We start from the raw sequence: 26,307 nt of genomic DNA, 5'->3' as shown, positions 1-26,307 counted from the left end.
ATTATAGGCTTTAACGTATTCAGCCTTTCAGTATAGGCCTACAGCAAAGTAGAAAGAGTTTGGCCTCATAAAATAATCCCCCAAACAGCTGCCAAAACTGACCAACAACAATCAATTTTATTCTGTCACTAATTGATATATATATATATATATATATATATATATATATATATATATATTCATCACAATGCAAAATGTTTTTTTTTTTTTAGAATATTTATTAGTGATGCATGCAATGATTACAGAATAAAAAAAATGCAAAGAATGGCAATGACTGATTTTTTATATCTCTTTCAACAATTGCAAAAAGAGACTGAAAGGGCAGAAGCACAGCTTCATCTGGCAGAGGAACAACTGACTCTGACCAAACTGCAGCAAACCAAGGCCAATGACTTGAGATCTGCCTCCTAAAGGCTGCGCTCAGACAAGCTGCTCTCTCCACATCAGATGAGGAAGTCTGAAATGATTGTGGAGTTTTTGACATTAAGTCTTTTTTTTATTTACATCTATATTTGAAACTTATTATTAATATCCTCAATGTACAGTGTTGTAGGTCTCAGATGAGCGGACTGCTGGAAGAGAATGGGGTGTTGTTTTTCTTTTTTATATTATTATTATTATTATTTTAATAATTATTAAATTTTCTTAGTTTTCATTTCAAATGAAAATAAAGTTATTCTGACCCCACGCTGGCTATTCTACTCTTTACATATCTAGAGTTCTACATTGTGATGTCCTCTCCTGTTTGAGCACTGGTTATCCAGATTTAGTGATCCTGAAAAGTTCCTATCCAGATCAGATTGATCCAATCCGATGTTGCTTTGAAAAACTGGCTCAAAAGTAAGCTGGATTACGTGATCACGGATCGCAAAAACAGGATTACTAAATCTGGATCAATTTTATCCGGATTAAACCTTTTGAAAAACCGGGCCCTGGTATCCAGCAAAAAATGATATCCCCACCCCTTGCAGTGACATCACTCGCTTCATTTGAGTGCTTTGTGTCTGACATTGCATCGCTGAGTGATGCAGTCTCAGCATGCATCATAAAGGCTGCATCCAGATACTATTAGTAGGGTTAGGAGTGGGGTTAGGTGACGCATTAAAAAGCATTGGATGCAGCTCAGATTGCACAGCACCAGGTCTGCAGACCCCTCTCGTGTGCTTTGGACTTTCTTCATCTTCAGGATAACAGTGTTCGCCAAATGCATAAATAAATATGCAAATACTTCACATCTGAGAAACTTATTTTTGAAGAAGTGTGAAAATCAAAGGGTCACCCTTAAACTAAAATATCCTGAATTCAGAAACGACCGATCTCAGAGGAGAAAATAAAGGTGAACAGTTTATAACGTTTCCCATCACGTGTCAACAATCAAACGCTGATTTACAGCTTCTGTTGACAATATATATGTGGGGGCAGAACAGTGGCGCAGTGGGTAGCCTCATAGCAAGAATGTCACTGGTTTGAGTCCCGCTACATTCCCGTGGGTTTCCTCCGGGTGCTCCGGTTTACACACTCCACACACATGCGCTATAGGGGAACTGGGTAGGCTAAATTATCCATAGAGTGTGTGTGTGTGTGTGTGTGTGTGAATGAGTGTGTATAGATGTTTCCCAGAGATGGAAGGGCATCCGTAAAACATATGCTGGATAAGTTGGCGGTTCATTCCGCTGTGGCGACCCCGGATTAATAAAGGCACTAAGCCGACAAGAAAATGAATGAATGAATGAAACATGTTCTGTAGATCTTCAGTCGAGTAACCGCTCTACACTTTAATAATATTAAATGTGCAACACAACATAATCTGTTTGCTGAAGGAGCTGAAAATCATGTGTGTGATTGTGATGGATCAACATTAATCTTCCTTCAGGCGGATTCTCAGATATTCTCCCGCATCACGGCTCATCATGAGACTCTCAAACACACCGAGGAGGAGGAGGAGGAGGAGGAGGAGGAGGAGGAGCAGAGTCTGTACTGAGATCAGCTGAGCTTCACTTACCTTCACCAGCAGCAACTGATCTGGAGGAGATGACCACACACACACACACACACACACACACACACACACACACACACACACACACAAACATCTCACATACTCTACTATCCATCCACACACACACACACACACACACCTCACATACTCTTTCCATCCACACACACACACACACACACACACACACACACACACACAAACATCTCACATACTCTACTATCCATCCACACACACACACACACACACACCTCACATACTCTTTCCATCCACACACACACACACACACACACACACACACACACACACACACACACACACAAACATCTCACATACTCTACTATCCATCCACACACACACACACACACACACACACACACACACACACACACACACACACACACACCTCACATACTCTTTCCATCCACACACACACACACACACACACACACACAAACATCTCACATACTCTATCCATCCACACACACACACACACACACACACACACACACATCTCACATACTCTACTATCCATCCACACACACACACACACACACACACACACACACACACACACACACACACACACACACACACACACACACACACACACACACACACACACACACAAACATCTCACATACTCTATCCATCCACACACACACACACACACACACACACACACACACACCTCACATACTCTATCCATCCACACACACACACACACACACACACACATACACACACACACACACACACACACACACACACACACACACACATCTCACATACTCTATCCATCCACACACACACACACACACACACACACACACACAAACATCTCACATACTCTATCCATCCACACACACACACACACACACACACACACACACACACACACACACACACACAAACATCTCACATACTCTATCCATCCACACACACACACACACACACACACACACACACACACACACGCACACACACACACATCCTCCGACTCAACAGAAAGCCAGACAGCGCAGGGATCTTCGAGTTATCTTTTATATTTTTAAAAACAAACAAAAAATAACAGATTAAATGGAATTTACAGTAGACATTCGCAATCATTGTGCACTTTTAAATACCTCAGATACTTTCTGCACAGCGGCCAACGCAAAAAACACAACGAGGAGAGAAGAAGAGGAGAGAAAAAGGAGAGGCTTCAACTTATCCACGGGAAAAAAGAATCACTGAATATATAGATTATTTCTTATAATCCTTACATCACTTATATAAATATACTGAACCGAGAAAAGAAGATTCATCTGAGAGAGAGAGAGAGAGAAAATAAACAGCGCAATACAGAAGTCCACAACAGCGTTAAGGCAAAACAGAAAGCAAGAAACGCCAGAAAGAGAAAGAGGAAGAAATCCAAAGTGAACCATGTGAAGGAGAAGAGGAGGAGAGACTGATGGAGGACAGAGGCGAGTGTTAAACCGAGAGTTCATCACTTCATCATTTACACACGCACACACACACACACTGCTCCAAACCTGAACCACTTACTTTGGTGGAAGAACATCTGGATTTAAAGGGACAGTACTCCAAAAGATGAATATTTAATCACGGTTTACTCATCTTCAAGTGTTTCCAAAGCATTATTTGGTTTGGTTTCTTAAACCATTCGTTTCTTTTATTCTGGTAAACACAAAAGAAGATATTTTGAAGAATGTTAAAAATCGGTAACTATTGACTTCCATTGTAGGAAATCAAATAGTGTGGAAGTCGATGGTTACCGGTTTTCAGAAGTCTTCAAACTTTCGTGGTCAACAAGAAAGAATGTTTAATGTTTGGAGGTAAGAAATGGTGAGGAAATGATGACAATGTTTGTTTTGGGGTGTACCGTCTCTTTAAATCTGCATATAAAGCAGCAGTTAAAGCAGCAGAGCACCAGATTTACCATTTTAAAAAGACAGTTCACCCAAACATGAAAATCATGTCATCATTTACTCAAGCTTTAAGAGTTTCCTTTTCTGTTGAACACTAAAGGATTTTGAAGAATGCTGAAAACCTGTAACCATTGACTTCCATTTGATTTCCTACTATGGAACTCAATGGTTACAGGTATCCAGCATTCTTCAAAATATCTCCTTTAGTGGTTAATAAAAGAAACTCAAAGGACTTTGAAACATGGAAAGTAAATGTTAGATTTTGTGTGAACTAACCCTTTAAGTCTCAGATAAGAATAAGATTTTCACTCTATTTTCTTAATCTCTGTTTAATCTCCATGCTTTTTCTTCTGCAGAAAACAAACACTAAAACGCTTCAGCTCAAACTTAGTTTCAGTTCATTTGTGTTCATATTTATGTAAACGGACGTCAATATGAATCAGCATTCCTCAAAATATGTGCATTTTTGCCCCACAGAAGAAATAAAAGACATGCAAACGAAGGAGATCTTCATTAAAGAAACAGTTCACCGACAAATGAACATTCTGCCATCATTTACTCATGCTTTAAGAGCTTCTTTCTTCTGTTAAACGCTAAAGAAGATATTGTGAAGAATGCTGAAAACCAGTAACCATTGACTTCCATTGTATTTTACTTCTTAATATGGAAGTCAATGGTAACAGGTATCCAGCATTCCTCAAAATATCTTCTTTAATATTCAACAGAACAAATTCTAAAAGGTTTGGAAACACCTGAGGGAGAGCAAACGTTGAGCAATTGAGATATTTTGTGTGAACTAACCCTTTAAGTCTCAGATAAGAATACGATGCACACTGCATTTTCTTAATCTCTGTTTGATCTCCATGCTTTTTCATCTTCGGCAGAAAACAAACACCAGAACGCTTCAGCTCAAACTGACTTCCACTTCATTTGTGTTCATGTTTATGTAAACGGAAGTCAATATAAAGCAGCATTTCTTAAAATATGGGCATTTTTGCTCCACAGAAGAAATAAAAGACATGTAAACAAAGATCTTAAAGAAATAGTTCACCTACAAATGAACATTCTGCCAACATTTACTTACAAAGAAATTCTGTCTGCAAATCTGTAACCATTCACTTCCATAGTGTTTGTTTTTCCTACTATGGAAGTCAATGGTTACAGGTTTCTAACATTCTTCAAATTATCTTCTTTAATGTTTTAATAGAACAAACAAACAAACAAAAAAAGATAGCAATTTGTACCACTTGAGGGAGAGTAAATAGTAAGTAAAATGAATTTTTGGGTGAACTGTCCCTTTAAATCTCTGAACTGTCCTCTTAAAGCACAGGTGTCAATTCTAGTTCCTGGAGGGCCGCAGTTTTGCACAGTTTAGTTCGAACCCTGCTCCAACACACTTACCTGCTGCTTTCAAACAAGCCTGACGGACTCAATCAGTTTAATCAGGTGTGTTTAATTAGGGTTGGAACTAAACTGTGATGAGCTGCGGCCCTCCATGAACTGGAATTGACACCCGTGTCTTAAAGAGACAGTTCACCCCAAAGATTTCATACCATCATGTCAGTATTTCTTTCTTCTAGAGAACACATAAAGAAAAGCCCTGATCATCATTGACTTCCCTCATATTTGTCCATATAATGGACATTAATACCAACCCGAACTGTTTGAGCTGAAGGTGTGTAAATGATGCCTTCATATGTGGGTGAACTGTCCCTTTAAAGGCATACTTCAACCATTAATTAAAGTAATCATTTACTAATCATCCTCAAGCTGTTCCAAACTCCCAGAAGAGTTCATTTGTTTCTGCTGAACACAAAATAAGATATTCAGAAAAATGTTGGACAACCACAGTAGTAAGAAGAAATACCATGGAAGTCAATAGCTTCAGTGTTTCTCAACCATGTTTCTGGGGGACCACCAGCACTGCACATTTTAAGGTCTACTTTGCCAATCACACCTGATTCAGATCATCAGTTCATTAGCACACACTGAAGACCTGTAATGTGTGTGTGACAAAGGAGAAACATGTAGTGTTGGTAGTCCTCCAGGAACGTGGTTGAGAGACACACACTAGTTCATTCTTCATTAACCCCAATATTATTTTTTTTTGTCCAACTCAAACCACTTGAAGGTGAGTAAAGAGTGATCATTTCAAGTTTTACACTGCAAAAAAAAAATTGTTTTCCTTCTCAGGAGTTTATGATTTGTTTATAGCACAAATATCCAAACATTTGATTCAAATGAAATTAAATGATACATTAACTAAATCTTAAATCAAGAAACATTTCCTAGCACAAATATGGTCTTGTTTTCAGAAATAAAAGTCATAACTAATGGAGTTTTTCCTTAAAATCAATAATCAATAATCTGCAAGCAGTGTAAGCAAAATAATCATATTATTTCAAACCAAAAACAGGGTTATTCTGCTTACCCTGCTGGCGGATTTACTTAGTTTAGTAAAATCTCACTTAATATTGACTTAATATTTCTGAAAACATCACAATACAAGAAAATATTCGTCTTGATTTAATATTTGTACTACAAAGAAGACAAAAAACTAAGCAAATACTCTATATTTTATGCTTTTCTTAGAGTTTTTGTCTTGTTTTAAGTCCAAATATCTACAAATTCTTAAATCAAAACACATTTTCTAGACGAGCAATAAATATTGTCTTGTTGAAATGAGTCAAAATTAAATGAGTTTTCTGTGGAACAATCAAAATAATCAGCCAACGGGGAAAGCAAAATAATCTTGTTTTTCCTTGTGACATGACGATATTCTGCTGTCTTGCTTATTTTAAGCAGGAAAACGATCACGAAGCATTTCTAGACAACCCAAATAAGTCAAGCTAAATAAACTATTTTTTACCATTTAACAACATGATTCTGCTTTCCCCATTGGCAGATCAGATTATTCAGCTTGATTTGACGCAATTTCTGAAAACCAAACACAAATTTTTTACTTAACATCTATAAAAACGTCTTGATTTTATAATTGTTAGATATTTGTACTAAAACAAGACACACTTTTCTGCTTTTGTCTTGATTCTAGTCAAAATATCAAAAAATACTGAAATCAAGAAGCAAAAAGAAGTCTTGTTTTTAGAAATAAAAGTCATAATTAATGACGTTTTTTCTTATAACAAGATCAATAATCTGCCAGCAGTGTAAGCAAAACAATCTTATTATTTTAACCCAAAAACTAGGTTATTCTGCTTTTACTCTGCTGGCACATTTGCTTTGTTTAGTAAAATCTCACAGTAATGACTTCATTTTTCTGAAAACACACGTCACACAAAAAAAAAAAAAAAAGTCTTGATTTAAGATTTGTACTATAAAGAAGACAAAAACTCTAAGAAAGAAAATACTTTTTGTTTTATTTCTTCAGAGTTTTTGTCTTGATTCTAGTCCAAATATCTACAATTACAATCTACAATCTAATTATTTACCTTGTTTTGACTTAACATTTCTGAAAACAAAACACGAAGTCTTTACTTGTCTAGAAAAACAACTTGATTTTTCAATTTTACTAAAAAAAAAAGACAAAAACTAAAAGAATTTGATTTTGTCTCAATTTTAGGCCAAATATTACAAATTTCTGAAATCAAGAAGCAAAAGAAGTCTTGTTTTCAGTAACAATAAGGCAGAATAGAGTGAGTTTTCTTAATAAAAACGTGTCAAAACCTTATGATCTTATGTCAAAATGAAAAAACAAGGTAATCTTTCTTCCTCCATTGTCAGATTATTTCGCTTGGTTTGAAGGAAAACTCACTGCATTTTCACGCATTATTTCTGAAAACAAATTCATTACTTGTCTGACAAAAATCTTGACTTTAAAATTTTCAGATATTTAAACTATTAACAAGACAAAAACTCGATTCTAGTCCAAATATTTAAAAAAAAAAATTGTAAATTAGGCAGCATGTTTTAGACAAGCAAAAAACATTGTCTTGTTTTCAAAAAAAAAATGAGCTAAAAATAAGTGAGTTTTCTGCCAAGAAAACAATCTAGTGTTAAAATGAAAATCAGCATTACCTTTCTCACCACATTGTCAGATTATTTTGCTCGTTTGAAGAAAAACTCATTTCGTTTTCACTCAATATTTCTGAAAACAACACAAAAAATCTTAAATTGTCTAGAAAAATGTCTTGATTTTACAATTTATAGATGTTTATACTAAAACAAGACAAAAACTCCAAGAAAGAATGTGCTTTTGTCTTGATTCTAGTCCAAATATTAAAAAAAATAAAATAAACTTGGACTGGCAAAAAGTAGTCTTGTTTTTTAGAAATGAGTCAAAATGAATCGAGTTTTCTGCCAGTGCAGTAAGCAAAACAATTTTATGTCAAAATGAAAATCAGCATTACCTTTCTTACCCCAGTCAGATTATTTTGCCCGTTTTGAAGAAAAACTCACTTCATTTTGACTCATCATTTCTGAAAACAAGACATAAAATCCAGAAAAATGTCTTGATTTCACTATTTTTAGATATTTTTACTAAAAACAAGACAACAACATGAATAGAACATGTAAGAACATGCTTTTGTCTCGATTTTAGTCCAAATGTCAGAACAAAAATCTTAAAATCAAGCAGCATTTTATAAACAAGCAAAAAAAAAAAAAAGTCTAATTTCAGTAATAATGAGCCAAAATGAATCGAGTTTTCTGCCAATGCAACATGAAAAACAATCTTACGTCATTACCTTACCTCCATTGTCAGGCTATTCAGCTTATTTTACAGAAAAATTTTGAATCATTATTTCTAAAAAACAAACACAAATGCTTAACTTGTCCAGATAAACATCTTGATTTTACAATTTTTATATATTTGTACTAAAAACAAGACAAAAACATAAAGAAAGAGCATGCTTTTGTCTTGATTCTAGTCCAAATGTCAGAACAAAAATCTTAAATAAAGCAGCATTTTATAAACGAGCAAAAAAAGAAATTGGAAAGAAACGAAAAAAAGAAACGAGCAAAAAAAGAAAAAGTGAGTTTTTTGCCAATTCGGTAAGAAAAATTATCTTATGTCCAAATGAAAAACAAGACTATCTTTCTTCCACCATTTGCAGATTATTTAGCCTGTTTTACAGAAAAACTCACTTCATTTTCACTCATTACTTCTAAAAACAACACAAAAATTCTTCACTTGTCTTGAAAAACATCTCAATTTAACATTTTTTGGTTAATCATACCAAAAACAGCAATAAAGACTAAGATTTTGTCTTGATTCCAGCCCAAATATAAATAATTTTAAAAAAATCTTAAAATAAAGCATTTTATAAACAAGCAAAATAAAAAAAGTGTCTTGTTTTCAGAAATAAAGAGTCATAATGAAGTGAGTTTTCTGCCAGTGCGGTGAGGAAAATGATCTCATGTCAAAATGAAAAACAAGCTTACCTTTCTTCCTCCATTGTCAGATTATTTAGCTCATTTTACAGAAAAACTTTTGACTCCTCATCAACACAAAAGTCTTTACTCTTCGAGGAAAACCTCTTGATTTAAGACTCTTTCGATATTTATGCTATAAACAAGCCACAAAGGGAGGAGCTCTATGTTTATGCAGTGTTATGTACCGCCCCTTTAAGCCACCAGCTTATGTGTGTGTGTGTGCGCGCGTGTCTTACGATTGGCGAGTGTCTCATTATGTGCTCTTCAGTCAATGACAGAAAGTAAAGCAATATAAAGGATGTGTGAGTGTGTAAGGAACAGCGGGATGATCTCCTCCCTGTGGGTCTCTCACTGTGAGCTGGCTCTCTCCAGCACGCGCAGGTCATAGTTTTTTTTGGCGGCGCGCAGCTTGAACAGGCCGCCGCCGCTGTTGTTGAGTTTGAAGGATGCGTTCTGGGCCGCCATGGTGTTGGGGAACACGGCCACTACAGTGTAGAGGTGTGCTGGGTCACTGCCGTCCCCGCGTCCGCCACCAGGGCCTCTGGGACACTGAGGGTCCTTCAGCCACTGGATCTTGGCGCCGCAGAGCGAGAGCTGATTGAAGAGTTTTTCAGCCTCAGGACGAGAGATGCCTTCTGGGAGATCCGTCACTTCCAACACCCGACTGACCACTGCAGGACACAGACACATCTTATTACTATTTTATTGTCAAAAAGATTAAAAACTCAGGGCTTCTGGTACTACCCAGAATACCAAGTCCACTAAAGGAGGTCGAGCTTTCTCATATATGGCTCCTAAACTCTAGATTAGCCTTGCTGATAATGTGCAAGGATCAGATACACTCTCTTAGATCAAAACTAGACTAAAGATGCTTTTTAGTACACACCCAGTACTGGGTTGCAGCTGGAAGGGCATTTGCTGCATAAAACATAAGCTGGAATAGTTGGCGGTTCATTCCGCGGTGGCCATCCCTGATGAATAAGAGACTCCGGCAAAGGAAAATAAAGGAATTAAATTTAGGCAATTTCAAGGACCGGTGTTCGGTCCAGGCCCTGAATCCATTCAAGTTCTTTCAAGAAGCGTGGGAACCCTGCATCAGATGTAGAGACTAGCCGCGTTTCCACTATCGCGCCTAAAGCAAGCGAGCCAGGGCAAGCCAAGGCCAGTCACGTTTCCACTGTCACTTCTGGGGCCTAATCGGGCTAAATCGGGGCTTTCTTGGGGCCAGCGGCCAGCATTTTTTGACCCGCCGAATTCCTTGGGCCAAAGAAGGCCAGCTGGGGCTTCTGGCCGGAGTGAAAGGAGAGGCGGGCACAGTTTTCTGAATAATACATGAATAATTATGAATACATGCGACAAACAAATAAATAAATAAGAGAAAGAAAACAGCTAGCCTTATGGGGTCTTTTTGCGTATGATCGCCCTTATGCTTCCCTTTTAAATGTAAGGCTGTTGCATAAAATAATAAAGTAGTTTTATTTATAGTGACATTGCTGCGTCCTCCTTTATGTTTCAATAATGCATCATAATCTTTACACCATATTAAAGACACAGCAGACAGTAAAGGTTTTCCAGAGTTATTGTCAAGTTTAAAATGTTTGTTTGTGCACGTTTAAATGCCTGTATGTGTGTGTGAGACCGAGAAAAAGAGTGCTCCCTTTACAGCTGTGTTAATGCTGCGCGGCTTTTTTATTTAGGAGATAATAATACACAATTTAAATACAACAGAAAGACATAAAACTTAACAAATTACGTGCCCACTTTCATAGCCTTAAACAATATAGTGTCATATCTTGATAAAATGGCCTAAGCTATATTGAAATATAATTTAAAGAATTACAAATATCAGTTATATATAAAATCGCATTAAATAAATAAACCAATATAAAATAAACAAAAGCTAGCTACAACAATGTAGGTAGCCTATATACAATACATAAATCAAACCGTTTTAAAGCCACATAACTTTCATTTTACAAAGGCTTATCTGAAGAAAAGATTTTAGATTTAGATTTTCTAAAAACAATAAACACCGGAGAAGGTTTGAAATATTATTAAGTATAATTTAAGTATAATTAAGTATAATTTAATAATAAATATTAAGTATTTGGAGACGATAATATTAATCTAATCGCGCAAACAAATTTTTTTGGTTGAGAGAAAGCAGAATCTAGCCTACTTTTTTTTTTCTGTCACCCAGTCCCGTGCTTTAAATGCATCGGGGGAAACAGTAAATATGTGTTCTATATCCTCAAACCAGTGTTGATGTTTTTACATGACGTGGTCTAATTTATTAATGAAACTTTAAATGTAGAGCTTTAGTGAATAGCTGCCGAGCACAACAAATACTAGGCTATGTCTATATTTTTTTAGGCTACTTGCTCTTATGTGCTGAAACACTTAAGACGACATCTATCAAAACAAGGATGTTATACAATACATTTCATACTGCATTATAACAGAGAATTTCTGTTGTTTTATATTATGGATGGTGCGCTCACTGTGCTGGGTCCCTCCGTTAGTGGCGAGAGCACTCGATGCACGATGCCAACAGTCTGTCGGCGAGTAAACAAATGTAATGAATGGAAATACACAGGTCTGTGCGTATAGACATATAATGTACTGCTGTACAGTAACGTGTCGTTTGTTTGTTTGGGTTGTCTTCATTTTAATGGTTTCGTTTCGTGATGATTCTATGGTGTGCTTTCTCTGCATGATTCCTGTTGAAGTGGGCGGGTTGTGTGACGTTTTATTCGGGGGATGTTCTGTGGGCGGTGTTTGCTTGACGCGCTGCGAGCTACTAGCCCGACAGTGGAAACACGACATGATTTTGGCCTCATTACGCCCTATTCACACGGGGCGTCAGCGTCAACGCTTCCCATTCACTGTGAATGGGTGACGTCAGGCGTTGCCGAACTGCATTGTGGATCCGTCGGCGCCGCTTCAGAAGCGTTGCTCGCTGCAGAAGTTGGGACTTGCTCAACTTTTCAAGCCCAGACGAAAGCGTCAGCCAATCAGATCGCTGTATGCAAATACACCAGCTAGACAGTGGCCTATTGCTGACTGAATTTCATTGGCTGACGCTGCTATGACGATCGCTTTAGCCCCAACTTCAGACACGCCTTCAGTCAAGCGTTGACGCTAAAGCCCTGAGTGAATGGGGCGTTACTCAACCACCCGGGAGATTGGCCTGGCCCGGCCCGATAAAAGCCCTGGCTCGCACTGGCCTGATAGTGGAAATGCGGCTACTGTGTGTTTGTGTGGTGTCGTCTGTCAATGAGCAGAAAGCCTGCAGTGTGTTCGGTCTCTCACCCATGTCAGTAGTCCCGAGGTCTGTAGAGGCAGATTTGAGCGTTTGTCGTTTGCCCCGCGCTCCGTGCTTCATCACTCCCTGATTCTGAGCAAACACACACACACACTGTGAACAACCAAACACAGTGATGGAGTCATGAGTGGAGGGATGGCTCACACAGATGATGAATATTCCTGCAGTGCATGTACACCAGATTAAACCAATATATGGGAAAAATAAAGAACTTAAACTACTAATTAAAAAAGAGAAACGTAAATCACTGCAAAAAACAAAGCTTGTCTAGAACCGAGACCAACAATCTAAATAACAAAAGCCCTTTAGCAGTGTAAAAAATACACTAAAACTGAGTTAACAGTTCATTTGCAGGTGAGAATGTTAAATTTACCAGAAAAAGAGTATTACTGGAAAAAAAATAATAATAATACATTTTTTTATATTCAATTCAGCTTTATTTGTGTAGCGCTTTTACAATGTAGATTGTGTCAAAGCAGCTTCACATAGAACATTATAGTGCAGTGCTTCTCAAACATTTTTCATCAAGTACCACCTCTGAAAAAAATGATCTCTTCAAGTACCACCATAATGACGAGGCAGATTAATTCCCATTATTAAGAATATTCATTATTGTCAGCCACTTTTAAAAGTCAATAAAAAATGGTAGGCTACTGTTCTTAAGGTAAAAAGAAAACTGCTGTACTTAAACGTAAAGTATTTACAAATAGTAACCTATTTATCAAAACTGGAAATGTTGCTTGGACCTCATAAATAAATATAGGCTATAAGTCATCATACTTGTATATAAACCATTTTTGATACATGTTAAAATATGTGGCATGTACACTTGCTGCTTTACAAAACAAAAAACTTTATATATCGAAAACAAACAAACAAAAAAATTTTTACACAGCCACGAACACACATTTAACACATTTTTATAATTATTGTACTAATGATGCAGCATGGGGAGATTCCTAAGTTTGCGGTAACTGAAATGCCAACACAACAAAAAAGCTATTCTCTAGTATCTGCTCTACAAGTGCCGCATGCCTCTTTCTCTGGCTTTGTGCCAAAGCGGGTTGATTTTTAGCATGAGATGACGCTATGAACTAAAGTAAACATTCTAAGCACACCGGTGTGTTCGTATGCTTTAGGGAACAGCCGGTGCTGATAACATCAGTGTAATCATTCGCATTAAAGGGTTAAAAGTGTGTTATTATATATTTTTTTCTTTCATTATCCAGTATTTCTCTGCGTACCACTTGAAGAAAGCCTACGTACCACTAGTGGTACGTGTACCACAGTTTGAGAACCACTGTTATAGTGAATGTAAACAGTGTAGTTCAGTTTTCAGAGTTTAAGTTCAGTTCAGCTGAGTTCAGTTCAGCTCAGTTCAGTTCAGTTCAGCTCAGTTCAGTTCAGTGTGGTTTAATAATCACTACTGAGAGTCCAAACCCTGAAGAACAAATACATCAATGCACCGCTTCACAGATCCCGAACCATGCAGGCCAGTGGCGACATACAGTTGAAGTCAGAATTATTCGCCCCCTTTGATTTTTATTTCTTTTTTTAATGTTTCCCAAATGATGTTGAACAGATTCAGGAAATGTTCACAGTGTGTCTGATAATATTTGTTCTTCTGGAGGAAGTCTTATTTGTTTTATTTCGGCTAGAATAAAAGCAGTTTTTAATTTTTTAAACACCATTTTAAGGTCAATATTATTAGCCCCTTTAAGCTATATTAGTTGTCGATAGTCTACAGAACAAACCATCATTATACAATAACTTGCCTAATTACCCTAACCTGCCTAGTTACCCTAATTACCCTAGTGAAGCCCTTAAATGTCACTTTAAGCTGTATAGAAGTGTCTTGAAGAATATCTAGTCTAATATTATTTACTGTCATCATGACAAAGACAAAATAAATCAGTTATTAGAGATGAGTTATTAACACTGTTATGATTAGAAATGTGCTGAAGAAATCTGCTCTCCGTTACACAGAAATTGGGGGGGAAATAAACGAGGGGGGGGGGCTTAATTCAGGGGACACAAATCACAACACACAGATCAACTGCTTTTGGTTTGCTTTCCCTAGCACGGATGAACACACATGCACTGACACACACTGACACACACACACACACACACACACAAACACACACACACACACACACACACACACACACACACACACACACACACACACACACACACACACACACACACACACACACACACACACACACTGCTGTACCTGATGGGAGCTGTAGGAGGACTGGTTGTGGTTGTGCATGATGGGAGGAGGACACAGACTATACTGCAGCGGCTGCCCCAGTAAAGAGTATCGGCCATCTGCTGACACACACACACACACGCACGCACACAAGCACACACACAGTTAGAGTTGGACAACTACAATTACACACAGACGCTCTTGCTCGCACGCACACACACTTTCATTCACATGCTCACTCACAGACACGTACATTCTCTCACACAGACACACACACACACACACACACACACACACACACACACACACACACACACACTCTTACAGAAGCACACAATCACTCACACACACGCTCACTAAAAAGAGTTCAGGATCAACTCAAACACACCAGCGAACCAACAGCAAAGGTTTCTCTTGGTCAACATGTACTGTAGCTAACACGTGTGTGTGTGTGTGTGTGTGTGTGTGTGTGTGTGTGTGTGTGAGTGATTGCGTGCTTCTGTGAGAGTGTGTCTGTGTGTGTCTATGTTTGTGTGTCTGTGCGTGTGGAGGTGTGTGTACCTTGTGCTGGGCCACCAGGCCGAGGGAACTGAGAGATGAGCGGCAGCGGGCCGAGACCAGGACACACACTGTTCACACTGCCAGACGGAGATGGAGCTGGAGACTGAGTGGGAGACGCCAGCGGACTGCTCACCTACACACACACACACAAACATACATTATACACTTCCACATGAGTTTAGTGCACTTTTTATTATAACACAAACAACTTCTACTAGTTTTGGCCGCAGTCAGATCACCCTGCAGCCCAAGACTGGTCCCGCACTGAAGATGAGCAGGGCTGAGGCTGGTCAGTGTCTGGATGGGAGAGCACATGGGAACACTAGGCTGCTGTTGGCACTGGTGTTAGTGAGGCCAGCAGGGGGCGCTCAACCTGCAGTTTGTGTGAGTCCTAATGCCCCAGTGTAGTGAAGGGGACACTATACTGTCAGTGAGCGCCGTCGTTCAGATGAGATGTTAAACTGAGCTCCTGACTCTCTGTGCTCAATAACCCCATGGCACTTCTGCTAAAGAGTAGGGGTGTTACCCTGATGCCAAACTCCCTCCATCAGCCCTCACCCATCATGGCCTCCCAATCATCCCCATCCACTGAATTGGCTCCATCACTGTCTCTCCACTCCACTATAGCTGGTGTGTGGGGAAGCACTGGTGCTGTTGTCCTGTAGCTGCCGGAGCATCATCCAAGTGCAGCTTGACACTGGTGGGGGTGCAGAGAGACCCCCCTCATGATGGTGAAGTGTTTTGGGTGTATGGCCATACATGATGTATGCGCTATATAAACGACCACCTCAAAACAATAAGCATATCTGAGTGTGCCTCACAGAGGTGAGTGGGCTTGACAAACCAACTGTAGGAAACGCACTCTTCCCTGTATTAAAAAGTCACTCCCCCACCAAACTCCAGCAGTGTCAGCTCCGCTGTATAATCAGCTCCTGTCGTGTGCATTGCCTCTTCCTGTTGAATCTCTGAATGCCTCCTCAGTTGCAAGTCTCTTTAGACAAAAGCATCCGCTAAATGACTACATGTACATGTTTCTAACAATAAAAGATTCAACAGCAATAAATAATACACACAATAAGATCTAAATATGTTAAACAGCTTTTTAAGAAGCACTTTTGTTGAAAATTCTACCATTTCTGAAGGACTGCCATTTAAACATTATTTTCTTTAAAGTCTCTGGGGATGAATTGTCACGTGTGTGTGTGTGTGTGTGTGTGTGTGTGTGTACATGTTTTTGTGACATATTAGGACACAAATCTGTATAATGACATGGGTATGACACGGGTATTACAAAAAGAAGGTGAAATATGAGGACATTGGTGACGTCCTCATTTCTCAAAAAGCTTATAAATCCTACAGGATGAGTTTAATCAGAGAGTAACGCCTCATTCACACGGGGCTTCAGCGTCAACGCTTGACTGAAGGCGTGTCTGGAGTTGGGGCTGTAGCGATCGTCATAGCAGTGTCAGCCAATGAAATTCAGTCAGCAATAGGCCACTGTCTAGCAGGTGTATTTGCATACAGCGATCTGATTGGCTGACGCTTCCGTCTGCGCTTGAAAAGTTGAGCAAGTCCCAACTTCTGCAGTGAGCAACGCCTCTGAAGCGGCGCCGACGGATCCACAATGCAGTTCGGCAACGCCTGACATCACCCATTCACAGTGAATGGGAAGCGTTGACGCTGACGCCCCGTGTGAATGGAGGTGTAAAGTCTCCTGTGATGGTTGGGTTAAGGGGTGGGGTGAGGGCAATACAATATACGGTGTGGACAGTATAAAATGAATGGAAGCCTATGTAATGTCCCCACTTTTCATAAAAACAACTGTGTGTGTGTGTGTGTGTGTGTGTGTGGGGGGAAAGCTTTCAATTTGTGTAGGAAAATCCAGAAAAGCCTGTAACAGCAGCAGAGCGAAGGGTTTCACTGCAATAGAAGGGTGCTGTCTGTGTGTGTGTGTGTGTGTGTGTGTGTGTGTGTGTGTGTGTGCAGTACCTGCGGCTCAGGTTTGCTGCCTCTCTGCTCCATGCTGTAGTATTTGCAGGGGTTCCACTGCACCAGCGGAGGATTCTGGGTCGGCTGCGGTCCATTAGGAACACTGAGCTGCATGACCATGACACCAGGACCTGGAGGAGGAACTCCTAAACACACATACACACGCATACACACAAGTGTGGTTAATATTTTGAGTTGTGTTTTTCAGATTTATTTAATTCTCTTTATTTTTAATTGAGCTATTAATATGTTAGCTGTGTGAGTATGTGTGTGTGTGTTTGACTGAATGTGTGTTTGTGAGTGATTGTGTGAATATGTGTAAGTACATGTGTGTGTTGATGTTTGAGTGAGTGTGTATGTGTGTGAGATACCTGAATACTGCTGCTGGATGGGTTGAGGACTGCAGGGGGAGGCAGACTGGGTCAACTGGTACTGCTCTGAACTGGGCGGCTGCAGGTAACCCACCGACGCACTGAAAAAACACACACACACACACACACACACACACACACACACACACACACACACACGGGCACACACGGGATGTAGAATGTAAGAGGGTTGTTGTAAAAATGGACATCATTAAAGTGCCAGAGTGTGTGTGTGTGTGTGTGTGTACCTTGTGCTGTTCTGCTGTGTGGGTGTGAGGACACCGTAGTAGACGGGCATGGGTGCAGCAGTGGGCATGGCTCCCTGTACAGACTGACTGGCAGGAACCATGACGGGCTGCTGGTACTGCTGCTGCACCACTGGCTGACCCTCATTGGCTACTGGAACCTGCGGACACACATACAGAGACGTCACACACACACACACACACACACACACACACACACACACACACACACACACTACTCCAGAAACACTCACACTGGCCGAGCAGTCACACACTGACACACACTATCATAGAAACACACACACACACACACACACACACACACTGACTGAGCAATCACACACACAGACAGTACTATATAAACACATCCTGCATACTGTACCAGTATCATGCAGCTCTACACACACACATATACACACACAAACACACACTATAGCTGCACAATATATCAATAGATTATCGTCCTCACACATGCGCACGCTCACAAACCCACACTCATACACACACACTTTTATATAAACGCGCACACATGAACCCATCCTGACATTGACAGACAGACAGACACAGATACACTCTCTCACACACAGATACACACACACACACACACACACACACACTATAGCTGCACAATATATCAATAGATTATTGTGTTCACACATGTGCACACTCACAAACCCACACTCATACACACACATTACTATTATAGAAACGCATACACAAACCAACCGAGCCATGACACACACACACACACAAACACACACACACAATACCCAAGGAAACGCACATCTTGCATATTGCACCAGTCTTGTGCGGTCCTAATACACACACACAGACACACACACACACACACACACACACACACCTATAAACACACAAAGACACACACACACACATAAGCACACACACACACACACACACACCTGATAGGAGGGCATGGGCGGGTACTGCACCATCATGCCCGTCATCTGTCCGTTGATGGCTGTGCGCTGTGTGTTCATCATACTGCTGCTCTGCGGCTGCTGAACTCCCATCATGCCCTGGTACGCTGGCTGCTGATTGGTCATCATGGGCTGAAGCGGAGCTGATCACACACAAACACACAGACAGGTCACTTCAACATGCACAAGTCAATGAGAAAACACACACACGCGTCCACTCACTGCACACAAGAGCCAGAACTCTGACTTTGTTGATTATAACTGAGCAGACGTGACACTGACCGGAGGGTGGAGCCGGCGGCGGCAGCGGCTGCGAGCGCTGTGTGGGAAACGACACCTGATGAGAGATGGAGCGAAACTGCTGACCTGACGGAGGAAACTGACCAGCCGTGGAGTAATACTGAACCTGGATCTGTCAGATGAGGAGAGGAGGTCAACAACTCTGATACCACACACACACACACACACTCACAAACTTACACACTCTCTCGCACGCTCATTTTCTCACTCACACATTCTCTCTCGCCCACACAAATCCTCACACACAAACGCGTATGGTATAAACATGTGTACACATACAAAAACACACACACACACACACACACACACTCGCATGCACAACTTGAGTAGTTAGGAGTGCTAGACTGTGGCATAATAAAAGCTCAGATGTCGTCCTGACACCTAGCAGCATCTGATTTATAGTGACGCACAGGTGTTTGTAGCCCCGCCCTCTTCTGAAAAAGAGCACAATCTCATTTGCATTTAAAGCGACAGTCACCAAAACGCCACAATCAGGATCAGAGCCTGAAAGGGTCAGAGAGCTGCAGAACACTATCTGTGTGCTATTTACAGCTCAAACTCAAGCACACACACTCCAGACACAGCAGACATTGATTGTATAGCTTGCGCACTTTAAAACTGTAAACTTGCAGTAACTCTGAGTCATGCTTGCGGCTTCATTATTGTCGTCTCTATAGTCAAATCATGAGATGTGAAGCGGATCACGAGCTTCAGTCTGGAGGTGAAAATGAAGCTGTAAATTCCAGTGTAAAGCATCAGCAGACTCTCGCCCCGTCTCTGAGGAGAACACGGGAAATTGGCAGAACAGAGAGCGGAAAACCAAGCGTGAGGATCAAGAGAAGTGTGAGTGTTGTGAAGACGAGCGCGTTGAGATGCTTGTGAATCACACTCTGCTGGTGAGGACATGCTTTAATCAAACACACACACACACAACTGCTGCGCTCATATGTGTATCGCACATTCAAAATCATATCATATGAAATGACGCACACTCTACTCTCTACAGAAACGGCCATCACTGCACGCTGCTTAAAGATGCAGCATTGATCTGTGAGTGTCCAGCAGATCTACTATATTGAGCTGTAATTAATGAAGTGACTCATGCTGCGGTGTGGAGTTCAGTCCTACGCCCACTGCTGGAGGAACAGTGAGTCACAGTGAGGCTTTCCAGTAAATCTGAAGTCCACTGTAAAATCAGCAGCCCATAATATTCAAGCTGCAGACCAATGTGTGTGCACTGGTTTTGGTGGTTTATGAGGACATGTGTATAATGACAGGAGTATGATCTGGGTTTGACCTAGTTGAGGTGGTTTGTGTGAGAGTGTTTGCATGAGAGTTTTTGTGACATTTAAGGACACAAATTTGTATAATGACATGGGTATGACACAGGTCTTACAAAAAGGAGGTTAAATATGAGGACATTGGTGACGTCTTCATTTCTCAAAATGCTTATAAATCCTACAGGATGAGTAAAGCTGCACAAAGTCTCCTGTGATGGTTGGGTTTAGGGGTGGGGCAATATAATATACGGTTTGGACAGTATAAAATGGAAACCTATTTGATGTCCCCACTTTTCACAAAAACAAATGTGTGTGTGTGTGTGTGTGTGTGTGTACCTGTTGTGGTGGTGGAGGCGCCTGCATGTATCCCTGTGCGGGCGGTGCTGTCTGCAGGATGGGTTGTGCTGGCGGTGGTGGTGGTGGAGGCGGGTGTGTGTGTGTATGTGGAGCAGCAGGCTGGTATCCAGAGGGCGGAGGGGGCATGATGTAGCTGGGCTGTGGTGGAGGATGCTGGGTTAATTGCTGGGTCAATAGGGTGGGCGGAGGCTGGTAAAGGCTGGGCGGCTCTGGTGCCTCGCTGGAGCCCTGACGGCTGAGAGACATCTGCCCGAAACCTTGAGTCAGCTCATCTCCCTGAACACACACACACACAAACACATGAAAACAAGCAAACACACACATGAAGACACGAACATACACATGACAACACTGTTACTGATCTACTAGTGTTGCTAGATGTACTATTTAGGTAGACAATATCTAAACACAATTACTTTCCTACTAACAATTCATAAGCAGGTAATCAATAGTTCATTGAGCTGAAAGTGTGTATTAATGGATTGTTAACAGTATGATTAATAGTTTAATAAAGATTAAAGGTGAAGTATGTAAGTTTGACACCCAGTGGCTAAACTAGGTATTGCACTCCTGGATCATAACACACGCTAGGTTGCCAGATTGACGAGATTGTGCCTGGAGCCTAAAGGCTGTAGCACCTTGTAAATGACACAAGAACAGAAGATTTGCAGAGGATAATAACAAATGTGCGTCCTGGATTTATTTATAATGTACATAGAGCGCGCGATCAGCGGCTTCCTCATAAGCGCACATTATAGAACTACACAATAGCCATGGCAGGTCTACGATTACATCCCTGAAAGACGTCCGGAATGAAGCAGTTACTGCTGCTGCTTGTGCACAATGATGAACACAGAAGGTGGCAAACCATCAGAGGTCGCCCCTTGGGTTGGGTATCGTTTGGGGTTATTTCGATATCGGTGCTAAATCGATACTTTTAAAATGGTACCGGCGCCAAAACGATGCCTGAACCGATACATTTGAGCTACAAAATTATGGAGGACGACTCTAGAAAAATCTTTTACTTGACAAAATCTTTTAAAAAAAATAATTTAAATATCAACTCATATTTTAATTATTTCAATTGCATTAATATATTTCCTTTGATCATTTGTTGGTTAGCATGAATTTGAGATTTGCATTATGAAATGACATTAGCTAAGTACTAACCTGTGGAAAGGCTGTGATCAAAATACTGAACTGCTTTTCTCTAGGGTTGAGGCTTGTGACTGTTTACATGGTTATCATTGATCTAATGATTTGCCTCGTTCTTTTCGTGATCCTGTCGTACATGTTATAGTCAGTGGTGGTTCTAGACCAGAGCATGTTCACTAGATTTATTAATGGTCTCTGCATAGCCGAGGACTTCCTATATTAGTGTTAAAATCGCTATTACCTGTGTCAATTTGGCCGTCAACCTCTGACGAATGCGGGGAATTGTGCGCAGCTATGTCATTGACAGAGAGGGCAAGTGCGCGCGGGAGCAAGTGCCCGAGAGACAACTAGAGCTTGCAGAGAGAGACCTCGGTCATATCTCCGCAGTCTGCCACCGATGGCTGATCTCACTTCTCTGTGCTGTTTTGACACAAAAATATGCGTCAACATTTAGGGGGGCCAAGCTTGTCAAGCTTGCCACCGAGACTGGTGGAAGAGTGCTCTTTTAAAGGGTCACGAAACACCAGAGCACATGTGTTGAGCTGTTGACAGTGGTATATGTGTCCCACACTGCTATAAACACTATTAGGACACATATATCTCACTAAACAGTGTAAATTGGTTGTTTTTGCGTTATTTCCAGCAAATTCGTACTTCCGGTTTGAAACAAATTTTTGAAGCTGCGTCACGGCCATGAGATCTTACCATGTATTCCGGCGTGAACGACTGAACGACTGTACCTGAGAGTACCGTATTACGTCTCGTGTGCTGCATTAATGCATGAGGAAAGCTTGGTTCAAACCAATCAGCTCGCTCTATTGCCCAACTTCATTAATATTCATTAATGTTACAGTGTAGACGGCAGAGACGCCACATTGTGTTGGCAAAACAAGCATGCAGTGTTGCTTTTATAATGTGCTGCAATGTTCCAGCAAGTTAACCCGGGCATAAAAGAACCAAAACACAGGACAGCCGTTCCGGCACGTAATACACATCTTCAAAATACAAATCTGACTTCAGCATTGCATTTTAGATAAACAAGAATGTTCACCGAGCATGATTCTGAAATATCTGCACACATATTATGCTATTTTAATGCTTTAGAAGAGTCAAAAGCTCACATACAGCATCTTTAATACAGTGTGAATTAAAACCTTAAAGTGTGAGGTTTGTTTTCCATTTAAAATCAGTGCAGAAATGTTGACCACTATCAAGGAAGCACAGTGTAAACATATCCAAATATTAGCAGTTTTCCATATTTTGTAATTCATGTTTTTATTTTACATTACAGTTTATTTCTGCTTCTGAATTGCATTATGGGATCTTGATCTTTCTTCCAACAACTTTTACTCTTGATGAGTTGTAATACGGGGCTTTTCTGAGCATTTGTAATGCCGCAGTCAGATCACCCTGCAGCCCAAGACTTCACTGAAGCTGAGCAGGGCTGAGGCTGGTCAGTGTCTGGATGGGAGAGCACATGGGAACACTAGGCTGCTGTTGGAGGTGGTGTTAGTGAGGCCAGCAGGGGGCGCTCAACCTGCGGTCTGTGTGAGTCCTAATGCCCCAGTGTAGTGAAGGGGACACTATACTGTCAGAGAGCGCCGTCTTTCAGATGAGATGTTAAACTGAGCTCTCTGTGCTCAATAACCCCATGGCACTTCTGGTAAAAAGTAGGGGCGTCCCTCCATCAGCCCTCATGGTCTCCTAATCATCCACTGAATTGGCTCCATCACTGTCTCTCCACTCCACTATAGCTGGTGTGTGGTGAAGCACTGGTGCTGTTGTCCTGTGGCTGCCGGAGCATCATCAGGTGGAGCTGCACACTGGTGGTGGTGTAGAGAGACCCCCCTCATGATGGTGAAGTGCTTTGGGTGTATGGCCATACATGATGTATGCGCTATATAAACACACATTACATTACACCAGTAATAGTAATTTGCCAAGCTTGTGATTACAATATATATTTGGAACCACAAACAAAAGTAAACGGCATACATCTCATAAGGTTCGTTTCTAAACATTCGCATCAAACAAAATCTGCATGACTTCAGGCTGAGACAAAGCACATGTGCATTTAAAGAGACCGAGATCATAAAGCTGGAATTATACTCGCGCCTGGCGCCACATCGCACACCTCCGCTGACTGCGTGAAATGGCCGAGCTTTTATACTCGCCGCGTTCGCCGTTGTGATATTCTTTAAAACGACAGGGGGCGCTCAAAAGTAACCCACCGTAAAATCAGACGGATAAACAGAGAAGTAGGAACTTTCCGGAAGTACGTCATATCATAATGTCGTTCAATATTCTTAAACTAATTATTTGTATTGTTTTTATTAATTATTTTAATGATAATAAGCATTTTTATAACCTTTAGGATTTTTTTTTAATCAAACTTTGATGCATCACTTGCTTTTGTCCATATCTCTGACAGTTTTACCTGTTAAAGTTTATTACAATATTAATCACAAGAGAACATGAGTTAATCTACAAATATAATTTTATTATGGCAGGGATAAAAGCAAAAAATAAAAAGTACTTATACTTACTAAAAAATACTGATGTATTACAAATACGATCCAATAACATACGTTAGTGTAAAAGCTATGACTGGTGGAAAAACATATTCAGTAATTGTGTACCCCGGTCTACACTTTTGCTATGATTTCTTTAGGCATAAACAAACTTATCACTCAGGTTTTTCCAATTTTTTTTAACATAAACTTTCCTCCTTTCCCACTGCTGTTGCTATTTCTAGCAAATCATTGGTCATCACTTGCTTTTGTTTATATCTTGGACAGTTAACCTATTACAATTTATTAAAATATTAATGACAACAGAACATGAGTTGCTCTACAAATAAATGATTTATTATCGCAAAAATAGAAGCAAAAAAAGCACACTGACAAAAAAATACAGATGTTTTTAGATTTAGCCCGCTCCACAATTCACACATCACTGTCTGGCTAGTTTCTGTGCTATTCTTATGCTAAAAAGAGAGTGATGGTCCAACATTCCTGACCATCATCAACTATAAAGCCCAGAGAAACAGGCCATCACTATATTGTGTTTCTGTCCAGTTATTAAAATAATTTTGTGACTTCATTATAGTTTTGTAACTATTAAATTGTTTTAATATAAAACACATCAGTGCAAAACCTATGACTGCTGGAAAAACATAATTGTGTACATTTTGCCATGGCCTCTTTTGGTTTTAATAAATTTATTCTTCAGGTTTTTCCGAACCTTTTAACAAAAACTCTCCTTTCCCGCGGCTGTTAGGCAAGGCTTATTGATTATCTGGTTATCTCTCTGATCACGAGTCATGGGATGTGTGTTCAGTCGTACTGTTTCAGATAAAATCTCTTCAAAGTGTTTCATATTCGACTCAAATCAGTTGTGGCGCCGCGCGCACTCTTCGCCCGAGTCTCAAAAAATGCCCGACGCATCGCCAGCCGAAATCATGCCGCGCGCACCCAAAGCAAACCTCCGCAAACTCCACGATGACGTCACATTCGCCGCGCGCACTCAAGCCAACAAGCGGACGCGTCGAGTATAAACCAGGCTTAAGACCAACCTCACTTATGGCTGTGTTACTCATGATCATCCTCTGGATAATGATCGTGCTGCTCTTCTGGAGTAATCCACAACTTGGTCTGAATGGTGAATCTCCTCCAGAAATGACAGCGACTCTTTGTTTACAAGTCTGTGGGTGTTTGAGAAGCTGCTGCTGTCATGTGATGCACAGGGCGCACTGTACCTCGCGTTCAACTTTTGTTTTAAGGTGCACTTGTTCATTCAAAAGCCCAGATTTCAAACTTTAGGTGGAAATATTTCTCATATCTGTGAAGCAAGTATTGGCTGAGATTCCAGCGTGTTTGTTGACCCCCAAACTGTTATAAAGCACACTCCGAGCTTTTCCCCGGAGATACATCAGTTTATAGCGATCAATGATTGGCTCCTGTACTAGTAGGCGGGGCTTCATTCGCCATACTGTTACACTTTCCCCATTCAAAACTACACGAGTGACACGTCTGGTGTATTCTTCAGTCTTTGTGTTTTGTTTTACGCTACAGAAACCTGCCAGTGCATTTACTGTCATTTCACAGACGTATTCCTCTAGACATTATTTCTAGTTATAGTATTTTAAACTTACTAAAATGTCAATTAAACACGCTTTGTTAAACTGTAGAGCAGAACTTTCAGCATCAGAAGTGGACAGAGCAGATCAACATCCCATAATGCAATTCACC

The 26,307-nt window shown here is 40.5% G+C and overlaps 1 protein-coding gene and 1 long non-coding RNA gene across 16 annotated transcripts in view; one reads left to right on the top strand and one right to left on the bottom strand.

Annotated features, from left to right (window-relative positions):
• The first annotated feature begins 3,018 nt into the window (after positions 1 to 3,018).
• Positions 3,019 to 7,357, top strand: LOC147843718 (uncharacterized). Its single transcript, XR_015494400.1, has 2 exons — positions 3,019 to 4,102; positions 4,611 to 7,357. It is a non-coding gene; the product is annotated as an uncharacterized LOC147843718 (long non-coding RNA).
• Positions 7,358 to 8,468: 1,111 nt separating this feature from the next.
• Positions 8,469 to 26,307, bottom strand: part of r3hdm2 (R3H domain containing 2) — a 117,066-nt gene continuing 99,227 nt past the window's right edge. For 9 of the 15 annotated variants that reach the window (XM_087258151.1, XM_087258160.1, XM_087258155.1 and 6 more), the window contains 10 exons: positions 20,882 to 21,178; positions 19,248 to 19,377; positions 18,948 to 19,108; positions 18,031 to 18,188; positions 17,783 to 17,883; positions 17,412 to 17,557; positions 15,423 to 15,555; positions 14,883 to 14,980; positions 12,631 to 12,736; positions 8,469 to 9,989 (listed from right to left, as the gene is read on the bottom strand). In XM_087258151.1, the coding sequence (XP_087114277.1) occupies positions 9,667 to 9,989; positions 12,631 to 12,736; positions 14,883 to 14,980; positions 15,423 to 15,555; positions 17,412 to 17,557; positions 17,783 to 17,883; positions 18,031 to 18,188; positions 18,948 to 19,108; positions 19,248 to 19,377; positions 20,882 to 21,178 (1,653 nt within the window). In that variant the 3' untranslated portion in view covers positions 8,469 to 9,666. The remainder of the gene's footprint in view (positions 9,990 to 12,630; positions 12,737 to 14,882; positions 14,981 to 15,422; positions 15,556 to 17,411; positions 17,558 to 17,782; positions 17,884 to 18,030; positions 18,189 to 18,947; positions 19,109 to 19,247; positions 19,378 to 20,881; positions 21,179 to 26,307) is intronic. The other 6 variants (XM_087258154.1, XM_087258161.1, XM_087258158.1 and 3 more) reach the window with 1 other exon arrangement.

This window comes from Danio rerio, chromosome 6 (assembly GCF_052040795.2).
Source record: "Danio rerio strain M-AB ecotype USA chromosome 6, GRCz13ab, whole genome shotgun sequence".
In the NCBI taxonomy this organism is placed as follows: Eukaryota; Metazoa; Chordata; class Actinopteri; order Cypriniformes; family Danionidae; genus Danio; species Danio rerio.
The sequence above is the reverse complement of the archived record's forward strand: the minus strand, read 5'-3'. Positions and strand labels throughout refer to the sequence as shown.